The sequence below is a fragment of the Pseudopodoces humilis genome, chromosome 1 (assembly GCF_049639895.1).
Source record: "Pseudopodoces humilis isolate 2021_Gansu_Grassland_sample_001 chromosome 1, ASM4963989v1, whole genome shotgun sequence".
Lineage (NCBI taxonomy): Eukaryota > Metazoa > Chordata > Aves > Passeriformes > Paridae > Pseudopodoces > Pseudopodoces humilis.
The window spans coordinates 148,567,575-148,580,706 of NC_142200.1; the positions used below are offsets into that span (position 1 = coordinate 148,567,575).

Genomic DNA, 13,132 nt, shown 5'->3' on the forward strand with positions numbered 1-13,132 from the left:
TAAAGTATATTGATTAAAAGACTGCAGAGGTGTGGAAGGATAAGTGTGATTCTACTACCAAATGTAGCAGTAACAAATAAATTGTCAGATTTTGGCAAATTTCAACTTTCACACATTCAGATTTTTCAGCTGTTTGCTGAAGGGTCAATGTGGTGAGTTAAATACAGATTTAATATCTTTGCTTGTTCTGTTGCACTCAGGAGGATATTGCATTCAGTTATAATGATAATTTGTTTAAAAAAATTAAATAGTAGGTTGAATATGCCAATAGATTAATCATCTTTCCCATCAGATCAATCCCTGTGAAATATAAATACTTCCCATTGTTTGTCAGCACCCTGGAGCAGCAGAGCTGATGAATTAACCTGCATGAGTGCCCAGACCGTTTAAAGAACTTTGTGAAATTAGCAGGTATGTGGCAAAAGTGATAAATAAAGAATGAAGCCACTTCCTTGCTTCCCCTGGTCTGAATCCCAAACAATATTTAATTTTTTTTTTTTTTAGAGAGGCACTTCTCTTCTTTGAACATTCATCTGATACCTTTGCCATGTTCCAGTATTAAAAAAAAAAAAGAGAAATATTCTGGAACATTATTTACACAATAAGGCAGTCACCCATCCTGTCATTTTCCACATCCCCATTGTAATTATTTGAAATCCTCATTCCTGAGGATGAGTTTTTTCTCCCTCCCAGCCCCAAATCTATTTTGGGAGTAGACTTGTAATTGTGTGTTTGTTAATGTGACTGTCTGTTGCCATGAACAAATTGAGGTCATCAATTTTCTGTGGCAGCTTTGCCTCAGAGTTAAAGACTCTAAACCAGCCAGCACTTACCCAAATGCACTATTTCTTCTTTTCTATTATTTTATTTTCTTCTGTTATCAAGCCAAATGGCATGAACTGACTCACATTGTGATAGTCTGGGATTCTTCCTATTATTACAGTTTGTATTGGACTTTTGTATTCAATATTTAATTATTCTCCATTGAAGACATGTCAAGAATTTCCCCAGAAGTAAATTGAGAGTAAATGTATGTAAAGCATTTGAAAAACATTTATTTCGCTTAATTTTTGCTAAGGAAAAGTTCATCTCATTGCAGGTTATGTTATATTGGAGATTCCAGTGCTCAAAATATTGATATTTTGGATCTGTATTTATGCACTTTTAAAGCTTTATTTAGTCCATACACGTCACTGAAGTGTATTTTATCAAATCCCCATCAGTGCTAAGGTTTATAATGACATTGGAGTTTGTTCTATCAAACAATAGTTTTGTTCATCTGTCTTAAGCTTTTAGATTTATTTTTTTATTATTTTTTTGTTATTTTATATCCCAGAATGGGTTGGTTTCTAGGCAGATCTCTAATAACTGTCTGGAAGTCAGCAAATTGTGTCAGCATGGCTGTGACAATTCAGAGCAGTCAAAGGTTTGGCTCAGAGCATCTGTCCACCTTCAGTACTTAATTTCCTTTATAAAAACATTGTTTATAACTTGAAACAAACAATTACAACCAGGCTGAAGATAAACACAGATTCACCAACAGGAGCATGGAGAGAAAATGAATTTATAATACATAAAGATATTTTTTGGAAGGACTTTCAGGCATCCCTGCCTTAAACCCAGCAGCGTTAAAACCCATGAAAATAAAGGTATAATTCACACCAGCTGTATTTTGGTGATTTCTGTCATGAGGAGATTTCTCCAGCTCCTATAAATTAAGTTTTTACTCTGAAGCCACCTTACACATATTTTGGTTTCACCACATAATGATGCTCGTTTTGTGTGATAATAATGTCAGGATAAAATGTTTTCTCACATGAGGGCTGAAAGGACAGTTAAGCCTCAGGATAAGGGCTCACAATTACTCTTTTTTTGAGGTGGAAAAGGTTTTAGTAGAAATATTTTTTAAAAGAACAGTACAAAGTGAATAAACCATGTGAAGCTGAGTTTTGCCATGTTATTTAAGTTCTGTGAGCATATTAAAAACACGTCCACATTCTGTAAATATTTTAGAATCCAAACTCTGTCTTCCCTGTTTTCATGCAGGTGTAAAGCACATCACACACATGACAATTAAAACTAAAAATCAAGCTGGGAGATCTTACAAGTGACCTGAAATTTAGCAAAGTCTCGTTGTCAACTTTTTGATTCGTATCAGCACAGGGAATGATTTCTGCTGGAAACTGCACATGGAGCAGATGCTTGATTTAAAATCTTTATTCAGGAGATTTTAAAAATCAGTGTCTTCCTTTCTGCCTGAATAATTATTTTTTTTTTTTTTTTAAACTGACTTTATAATATTAGCAGGAGGGGCAAACGCCACTGTTCTGCTCTGGCAGCCAACATTCTCCTACCCCACTCTCCAGCTGGGATTATGGACTCTCACAACACGGGAAAATAGTGATAATAAAGCACAAGAAAGGAATATTTATCATTAACACTTGCTTTTTAGTGTCTGTTTACCGATCTCTGATGTTACAGCAGCACATGGAGCGTTGGGCTGTAAATTAAAAAGATATTCACAGAGTCAAGCTTTAAATCGTCTGATGATCACTGGGACACTTAAAAGTATCCCCTGGCTTCTAATTAATGTGTGTTTTTTTCTGTTTTTAAGTGATTTTAAAATTATAAATTGAAATATCCATGCTGGGGCAGTCTATTATGATTTATAGATTTTATGTCTGCATTGACATCAGACAGCCAGGGCAGCAGAACGAGCAAACGCTTCCAATTTCCCCATCACCAATGGGTGTCTCCACACCCTGGCAGAAAACAACCAGAGAATTGTCACTATTTGATGTTTTTACAATGCACAAAATGCACTTGCACCTGGAACAGACCAAACACACCTGCAGAGAGGCTTTGGCAGGGAGCAATAAGAGCCCCAAACGCGCTGAGCGAGGTGAGGCGTAAGGAGCGAGGTGTAAACCCCGCGGCCGCGCGCCTGAGGTCGGTTTCCTCAGCAGCAGGGCTGATTGCAAAGGCAGATGTTGTCCTTCTTCTGGAGGAGCCCAGATCCACCTCCAGACTCCCAGATTGTTTGTGCCTTCAGATGGAATTAGAGCTTCCTGCCATTGTGTGTGGCGTATGTCCCCTCGTCCCCGACTGACGCATGTTGGACATTCTGCCCGCGGCGCTGGCGAGATGAGACCGTTGCTAAAACTGAAAAATGGCCAAAATCCAAAGATTTTTATCATCCCATCCATGCCTTGCAGTGGTGCACGAGGGAGTTTTCCGTGTCACGGGCACACTTTCCCCGGCCTTCCCTTTGATTTCACACGGGCAAGGGACGTCAGTGGCACTTTGTTATGTCTGACACGGACTTGTAAATTGTCTTTAAAATAAGTGTTTTCAAAAGGGGTGAAATGTGTTTTTGCAAAAGGGATAAAATGCACTTTTCAAAATGGGAATCGTGGTTCCACGACTATGACTTTTTTCTTAATTATTTTAAATACTTTCAGGGCTGTAAACCTCAAAATTATATGTTGCATCCAAAGAAATCCTATGAGAAAATAATTATCTAAAGTCTGGGGATTGTGATTCCACGACTGTGACTTATTTTGAATTATTTTAAATATTTTTAGGGCTGTAAACCTCAAAATTGTATGTTGCATTCTGATTTTGGCTTCCAGAGAAATCCTATGAGAAAATAATTATCTGAAGTTTGGGAATTGTGATTCCACGACTATGACTTATTTTGAATTATTTTAAATATTTTTAGGGCTATAAACCTCTAAATTACATGTTACATTCTGATTTTGGCATTCAAAGAAAACATATGGAAAAATAGTTATCTAAAGTTTGGGATGAAGACACAAAACGTCCTAGTTTTTTATAAATTTTTAATGGAGCATGTGTAGCAATGTTAAGGGGAAATTTCCAGCTAGCTTTACCCTGGCCACATCAATTCAACTCCTACTTTGTCAGAAACAAAATACTTCCATTTTAAAACAAAACTAATTGTGCCAGTTGTCAAGAAACATGGATATTTGTACACATAGATTTGCCAATTCAAATAAGAATGAGGAGCCTGGATGTGTGTAGAATAAATAAGTTTTAATTGATCATTATTTAGGCATTCTCTCTACCTCAGTAGCAATATCAAAATAAAGACAGAGTCAAAACAATTGAGATCAGTGTATTTTATACTGAAGGAAAACAGCTTTTTTATGACCCATAGGATTAATCAGTGGGTTTTATTGCCACGGCTCTCCCAGGACACAGTGCACTGCTTTTCCTCCAGCCTAGATTAAACTTTTATTCATGTATAAAATAATGTTTGCCATTCCATTATATCTGCAGGATAAAAAATGATCACAATTACGACCTTTATGGTTTAGGCCATCAACCAATCACTAATTCAGTAATTCCAGGAGCTAGGAGAGAGTGAGCGTAGTTTGGGGACACATTACTCCATAATTATGGGCAATGCAACTTCACAGACTTTTCTCTTTGGTGTCACAATGTGTAAATTTGGGCCACACAGCACCATGATAAATGTGTACACCTAGGGGATTTTTTTTGTTTGTTTGTTTTTTACCCTTTTTCTTTTCATGGACAGTGTAGTGTATAGATTGTATGGATATAATACAAGTATTTATGATAGGAAAAGCAAAGAGCAGATCTTATCTGAGTACTGGAATATGTTGCCCAGGTATTTTGGGGAGTCTTGTCTCCTTAGAGAGAGTCAGAAACCATCCAGATGTGGACCTGGCTTTAGGTACCAGATGTGGGGTGGACAAAGGGACCTCCAGAGGTCCCTTCCAACCTCACCCATTCTGTCATTCTGTCACACAAATAGTGCAGTAATTCTAATTTCTAAAATTCTAACTAGTGATGACAATGACTTCTTTTCTCCTCTACAGCTGTTTCCTTCAAGAATAGCTCTACAAAACTTCTGCTTCCCACAGGTTGAGTTATTAATTTTTATTTGTTTTTTTTGCCATGTAAAAAATCACCTTGAAAGGACTCAGAAAATGCAGGGCTATATTTATGGATGGGAACAGGTTTTTTTTTTTTTTTTCAGTAAGATTTGGAGATGTTAGGTCTAGTGAAAATAAGCAATTGCATTTAAATGTAATTGGTTTAAAATCTGTGTTTCCAGGGTGCGCAATGACTTCGATGTGCTCACAAACCGCCTGATCGGCAGCCACGGCTACTGCACTCAGGTGAGTTAAAGGTCTGGGCATGTCCTGTGCCTCTGCTCTGGACTCACCTCGGGGAAGAGATGGCATTTCTTAAGTCACAGAGTCATGGAATCACAGAATGGATTGGGTTGGAAGGGACCTTAAAGTTCATCTTGTTCCAGCCCTTCCAGCCTTCACTCTCCCAGCTTGCTCCAAGCTCCATCCAGCCTGTTCTTGAACGTCTCCAGGGATGGGATATCCACATCCTTTCAGGGCAGCCTGTACCAGGGCCTCACCACCCTCACAGGAAAGAATTTCTTCCAAATATCAGCTAAACCTGCACTCCTTCAGCTGCAGGTCATTCCCTCTTGTCCCATCACTCCATGCCCTTGTGGAAAGTCCCTCTCCAGCTCTCAGCAGCTCCCCTGAGGTATGGGAAAGCTGCTATAAAATCTCCACTACATTCCTTTGGTTTTTTCCCTTATCCCCATTACATCAAGCACCTTCATCCTTTATTCTTTTTCCTCGTGTTTTGGCACATCCTTGTCTCTGCTTTCAGTGGTTCAGTCTGGTTGTCTGGCCTGTTCCTGCCTGTGCCCTGTGTCCATGTCCTCACACTCCTCTCATCTGCCTCTCTGGAGCTCCTTGGCTGATTTCTGTGCTGAGATATCTCTGTGTTCCCTCCCTGCCTTCTCAGAAAGGTGCCTGAGGTTCCATGGCTGATCCTGGAGCTCCTCAGTGATTCCAGGATCCTGTCTATTGCCCTTCTGGCTGCAAAAAACAGGCTTCATGTTCTCCTCTTGTTGCCAGAGGACTTTTGTACTGTGACCACACAGTTCCTCAAGAAGGTGGTAGAATATCAGTGATTGTGAATCAGAAGTGCTAAAAATATCAGTAAAAGCCTATAAATTCTGGGGAATCCTTCAGGAGAAACACAGAGCTGTCATTGTGTGCAGTATTCTTAAAACCAGTTCCAAACTGGCCATACCAGAGTTACTCATGTCTTTGGGCATGGCGGTTTGCAGTATTTTTTCTGGAAACTCTCTCTTTGTCATTTCCCCTCCTGTTTCTAGCCATATGTTATTTATTAATAGTGAGGTGGTTCACTGCTGCAGCACAGCCTGCTGTTAGCTCTGCTTTCATGCACCCCTGGTGGGATGTTAGCTGAGGAAAATACCCCAAATCTCTGTTCTTGAACTTCAGGCACACTCACATGTGCAAATGCCACCCATCCTCTCGCAGCTGTTTAGCCTCTGACACACCCCTGTTTCAACTGGAGAGGGAATAATCAGCAATCACCTCTAGGAAATATCAGTATCGTAGTGATCTGGGCCCATATGGGTAAATGTCTTACTGAAGTAGACTTCAGCCAGAAATAATCAATGAGAAAGAATTATAATTTAACAAATCTTGTCCAACATACAAAATACATACAGAAATGTCACGTAGTACTGTACAGGCTTTGAGTTTATATCATTCATGCTCTACTTTTCATTTTAAAGAAGAAGCTTTCATTAAAAAAAACCCAAAAATCAACACTTAAACGAGATGTTTGAGAGTTGGATGTGAGAGGAAATAAATTACCAGCAGTTTGCCTCCAGAAGGATGAAAATTGAAAACTCCTCTCATATTTGGACTTCAGCAAAGCTTTCAGTAGTGTCTCTCACAGTATCCTTTTGGACAGAAAGTCCAACCCACAGATGGAAAAGGTTTTTTCCCCCCAGGGCATGGTCACAGCCCCAAGGATCAGAGCTCCAGGAGGATTTAGACTACGCTCTCAAGCACAGGGTGGGGTTGTTGGGGTGTCTGTGCAGGGCCAGGAGCTGGACTTGATGACCCTTGTGGGTCCCTTCCAACACAGGATGTTATAATTTCCTCATTGTACTTGGGGAGACTTTGACCAAAATATCTGGAATCTTTATATAAGCAATTTCAATTCTATCCATAAATCTAAAGCCACTGTGTAAATTAGGGGTCACGTACATGTGTGACTTCATCAATCCTCAATCAGTCTTGTGCTGATTAACTACTCATTGATTTCTGTTTTGTTTTTGTCCCAAACAGGAATTGGTGAACTTGCTTTTGACTGGCAAAGCTGTGTCCAATGTTTTCAACAATGTGATAGAGCTGGACTCTGGGAATGGCAATATCACCATTTTGAAAGGCATCACGAGCCGCAGTGATATTGGTTTGCTGTCCCTGTTTGAGCACTATGATGTCTGTCAGGTATCATTTCTATTCTCCTGCTTTAATTAAAAAGAAAGCAATTACTTCTGAAATCAGCTTGGAGTAAGTAAAGCAGCAAAGTTGCTTGGTTCAGTTTATCTTTTCTGTGCCGTAGTGGTGGTTCTGTTACCAGTAAAAAAAAAATTACAGGCAATTAAAATAGCTGTTAATGCAGTGGGATTGTTCCCTTTAATTGCTTTTTATAGTCATATTTTAATTGTAGTCATCATGAAAATCGAAAGATAGATTAAAACTTTTGAGGGAGTGACAGGGATTAATTTACCTCAGGAAAAACCTGTGTAAGGATTTCAGTAGCTCTCCATCAAGAGATGGAGGATGGCAGGAAGGACATCTTCCCTGAAGACATGTTCTGTCCTAAACAGCCAATCTCGTGTTTGATGCAGGATTATTATTGATTATTATTATTGAAAACAAAGCTTGATTTTAGCTCCTTCCCTTCTAAAGTCAGATACATTCTCCTGCTCCTGGCAAATTACAGTTTTTTTATTTTTAATGAACACAATCATTTACATTATTCACAGGATTACAGAAGGCTTGAATTCAGTCAAGACAGCTTATCAGTGTATCCAAATCAGATTAATTCAGAATAGAGTGGACTAAAAATAAATCAGCTTCTGTGTCTAGTTCATGCTTCTTTCTCTTTTCTATAAACAATGTGACATTTAAACCCTTAAGAAAGTAGTTAAGCACCACTCCAGCATTTTTTCCATTCTCCAGTGAGGAAAATGACTTGGGAGCAGCAAAATGGTAAATGAGGTCAGGGCAGGTAAGAGCTATTTCTTACCCACCTGCCCTCTAAAAATAAAATAAGTTACCCAGAGATTCAGACACCATTTTCCACTTATTCTGCAAATTATATGGTAGAGGGAATCTGTTTCTACTGCTGGGCTCTTGCATGTGAGCTGGACTCATGAGCAGGGATCTGTTTTTCCAAGCCAGTGACTTAATCAGTTACAGAAACTCCAGTAGACGTAGTTTCCTTTTTTTTTTTTTTTTCAAGAGTCTACACTAGTTGGGCATCTGCTGCAAATTGTCCTGGTTTTTATTAAGAACATCTGGGTGTTCTCTGCATTTCAGTTCAGAGGCGATGTCTGCTTAGGACTGGGACAAAAGTCAGATTTTGGTGGATTTTGGCCCGAAACTGGGGAGTCTCCACTGTGGCTTCAGCGTGAGGGGCCAGATTCTGCTTCCTGTTACAAAGTTTAGAGCAGTTCAGGAAAAAGAAATGTCAGTGGCAGTTTGTAGAGGTGGAACTGGGAATAGAATTTGTCTTTCAAAGTGACTCTTTTATTCCTCTCAGCATCCAATTCCATTGTGGCTCTGAGGCTGGTAACCGAACCCAGCCATGGAAAAGGACTGTCATTTTTGGTTGGGTTTATTTTTTATTTTTTGTTTCCAGGAGTAAGAAAATCCTGAGCGTGCTATATGGTGAATCACAGACACTGGAGTCAGAAAACTCCCTTTAGGTCACATCCAGCCAATCTCTCAGAGGGTTACTCAGGATATTTTTGTGTCCTGTTATATAGCAGGGTTTCTTTTAAAAATCTGTATCCACGAAGTTCCTGCCTTTTTGTTCAGATGACCGTTTTTTTCATTGATTTTAGTTCATATAACTGTGATCTTACAGCTTTTCTCATCCATCTCTACTCTAAAACATGAATAAATGCAAATAAAGATTTGCAGGTCCTTGTGAATTTGGAGATTTCAATATCTACTACACAGCCTGTGTTTGGAAATACTATTAATAAATCAGACTCTTCATTTACTTAGTTTCCTCTAATTATAATTTTACTTGTAATCCAACCTGCCCCCTAAACAATTCATCCCCATCCGCTGGGCATTTGCAGCTGATGTAACAGTGCCTCCCTTTTTTATCAGCACATCCTGTCCAAAGCTTGTTTTTATTTCCCTGCTCTAGACTTGTTCCAAATTACCAGCACATTTAGGACAAGATATTCAAGATTCCAGGCTAGATGCAGTAAATCCACATGGAGGAAGACTTCTCTACCATTTCATCTAATTTTTCTAATATGTGGAGCATTTCTGTGTAATCCACAATTCCCCTGGCGTGGCTTCTGAGTTGCAGATATCGTGAGGGCACGTGGATTAATCCTCAAACTCCAACAGTGGCAAACCCAAAAAGAAAATGCTCCATCCCTTTTCTTCCAGTGGCTGCCTGGAGAATTCCTCTGTTCCCCATCCATTCATCTCCTCCAGTGGATCCTGTGTTATCTTTGCTGATGAGAAAAATGTGTGCCCCGGGTCATTTGTCTGGAATTGTTAATGTTCAATCATCTCTCTGGGTCCTGACATATCACCAAACTCCGTGGAGTTTTTGCAGTGTAATTACTTGCTGCAAATTGTTTCACAATGACAGATGGATCCATTCCATCTGTTTCATGTGCAAACGTTTAGTTTCACAGTGAGATTCTGGATTTTAATGGGGGGAAAAAAGATAAAAGTCCTATTGTGCTACTTTTCAGTAGGCAAGTTACACATCTTTGGGTTTCTTTTCTTTGTGCTAAAAGCCTGTATTTAAGCAATATCAATTCCATGTTATTTTATCTTACACATTTAACTTAGGAGCCTAAATTGAGATTTTAGGTTTCCTGGGATTTATTTAGAGCAAGTCAAGCAACAGAAATATTTCCCCATGGAATTGCTGGGGGTTTCCTCTGTGTGCTGAGCTGCAGGATACAGCAGTTCAGTCTCAGGGAAGCTGAGTGGTTTCTCAGCAGGGACAAGGCCTTGGAGAAGGGGATGAGGCACAGGAGTGGGCAGGACCAATTTTAGCACTCCTGGGTGAGAAAATCCGTGTGTTTGGCTCAGAACCTTTGGCCTAAATGCCACATTAAAATTGCAGGTGAAAAGGCTTAGAATGATGAAATCCTTTCTTTCAAAATGTGTTGTTAAAAGTAGGAAGAGATGGAAACAGAGGCTCCTCATGTTTATGCCAGGTCATTAAATAACAGTGAAAAAGGGAAAAATAATCTGCATTCTCAGGTAACAAATTTAGCAGATTATTTTCATTATTGTCCTTCATAACTTCCTAATTCTTCAGTAATATTACTATAACTAACATGAATAATGATAAAAATAGCAATAATATATAGCATTTACATGCCGTTTCCTATTAGCAGATCTGTTCTTTGCATGAATGGCAAGTGTCATTTCCACTTTCCACAGAGGGGTAATAGGTGAATAAAAGTCCAAGTGTTTATCCCAGTAAGCTCCTGGCATGAGTATAGGTCTGAATCTCATTTTAAAGGCACTGTGGTGCTGGCTGATGAATTTCACCATCCATCTGAAATGTTTTTTGAAGCCACTTTAGGTATGTGCTGTTGTATGTGAGGAAATAGAAATATTCAAAGTTATTTGTCTCTTTTGAGCCTTCTCTCTGATTTGTCTTTGTTTTCACCAATTCTTTCCTGCTTTAAGCTGTCCTGTCAGTTAAACCTCTTGTTGTCTGACCTCCCAAATTCGCCCTGCTCTGATTTCTGACTGTCCCAGCCCCTGCCTGAGCTGCCAGCACCTCAAGGGACCTGGTGCTTTTAAGTTTTTGCTTGTCTGAAAATGGAGAGGGCATTGACAAAGAAGCTACACACATTTTCCCTATTTCTTTTCAAACAGACAGAGTAAAGCAACAGAAACAAACAGAATCTATTCATTAAAATTCCACAGATGGGAAATATTATCTTTGGTCCTTTTGAAGAAACCACTCTGAGCTATGACAAGGCCTACTTGAACGATGAAATTCAGCACACATGCTCTGTCCCCTGGCACCTCACCTGTGCTTTTGCCTTGTGGAATGTCCCTCCTATAACCTTCTTCCCAGGGAAATGTGTCCCCTAAACAATTTCTTTTCCCCATCAGATGGGCTGGATTCAAACCAGGCCATTGGAGGGGTTGTGGAGGGGAAAGTTTAGAGGGTTTTAACCGCCTCGTTTGAGAAACCAACCACAAAAACACTCAAGTGCAAAATGGAAACTGATGGTTGGCTTCAATTTTCCGTTTATTTTTCAGGAATAGGGGTAAATGTTGTGCCCTACAGATGCAGCAAAGGAAGCTGCTGTTTATGTAAGGCTCTAGTGAGCATCACTGTGGGCAAAAACATGGAGTACATTCAAATTTGACTGAAACAAGGCTGACAAAGCACTGGCCTTTGAGAAAGTCTTCTTCATTCCTTGTTTTTACATCTCCCTTTCTAGGCTGGAACTGTTGTTTTTTTTTTTTTAATGAAGTTCTATTGTCCTCTGAGTTATGGCCAGTTATTTTCCCAGAGGCCAGTCACTCTTGCTGGGGCATTGGCATTTCTTCCCTGTCAACATCCTTCCAAATGAAATAGAATCACAGAGTTTTTATTTAAGACAAGAAGGATAACAAAGCCCACATGTTTAACAGAGCTCTGTGTGCTTTGCACATAGGTAAAGCAGAAAATGATAAGTCAGATATTTTCCACATGTCTCTCTGGATTATAAACACCTGCATTTGGATCTGGGTTTATCCTGTCTCACTTTAGGTGCTTTTTAGGCTGAAAATTCTTCAGGTAAGAGTTCAGCCAACTCCCTGCATCACTTACGAATGGGAGGGTCTAAATTTCTGACAATACCCATCTCTTGCTTATTTGATTTTACAGCCAAAGCCCAAGGGCTAAGCTGCATTAGAGGGCCTGGAAATAAATGCAGAAGTGTTCAGTGGGCTGAATCCTGCCCTGTCCTTGCATTGCAGTGATGTAGCTCCCTGATGTGGGCTGTAAACTTTGTGTGTAGTGAGGAGATGGCAAAATGCTGAAATCTGAGTGAGGGTCCACATCTCCCTCAAACTTTCCTCATTTTTTGGGACATTGAAGAAGAGCAGCTGAGTGGGACAGGGATAAAGAAAAGATCTTGAGGCTGCCTGGAACCTTGAGGTCTGTTTTCCTTGTCACATCTGCTGGTTTTTTACACCATGGCAGCATAAGGGAACTTCAATCAGAAGCCAGTGCTTTCCAGGAGCTTTGGGAGTGCTAGAAATAAACACACATCTCTTTCTATTCTTCTCCAGTCATGTCCCTTTTTTACCCCCCCAGTTGATTATCGGAAAGATTTTATTTTCTACAAAAAACAAAGAAAAAAGGATCCAAAGCTGCAGAGAAATTACCTGAGGCTCCAGTGTAAAAGTAGTATTTGCTGTTATTTTATAAATATATGGCTAAAACCTCTTCAATTTCTGTCTCACCTAGTTCATACTCTGAATGTCAGATCTCATAAGCATTAATTTTATTTTTCTCAATCTGATTGAAATCAAGTAGTTGGCAATGGCAATAACTTTACCCCCACAGTGTCCCTTATTTATCTGCAGATACAGCAGTGGTGGGGCTGGTTAGTATTTGGTGGAATGGGTGACCTGGGTCCCCCATGGGCTGCTGAAAAGGTGTCTGATTTTACACCACTTCACTCCTAACACCCTTGGAATTCAGTATTCATCCAGAAAAGGTCATTGCAGCTGTGGGGAATAAAACACTGACAGAACAAACAATTAACTCTGAAAGCTTTGTGTAATTATCCTTTGGCTTGTCAATCCTACTGGATTTGGTACTACCAGAAATTCCTCAGTTTGACAGAACCCAGCCCTTTGTGGAACCATTACACACTGTGATTATTCTCAAATAAACATCTCCAGCAGCTATATTCAGGGAAAGAAACATAAAGCAAGGAATGATTGATTATAACTAGAAAATTAATAGTAAAGTCCTACAAGCAAGGAGGTGAAATTATGTC

General features: G+C 39.6%; 1 protein-coding gene across 5 annotated transcripts in view; it reads left to right on the forward strand.

Moving 5' to 3' along the window:
* The window catches only part of MINDY4 (MINDY lysine 48 deubiquitinase 4), a 68,740-nt gene that overhangs the window by 39,478 nt on the left and 16,130 nt on the right, over positions 1–13,132 (forward strand). For all 5 annotated transcript variants that reach the window (XM_005527780.3, XM_014256786.2, XM_014256787.2 and 2 more), the window contains 2 exons: positions 5,105–5,168; positions 7,191–7,352. In XM_005527780.3, coding sequence (XP_005527837.2) covers positions 5,105–5,168; positions 7,191–7,352 — 226 coding nt within the window. The remainder of the gene's footprint in view (positions 1–5,104; positions 5,169–7,190; positions 7,353–13,132) is intronic.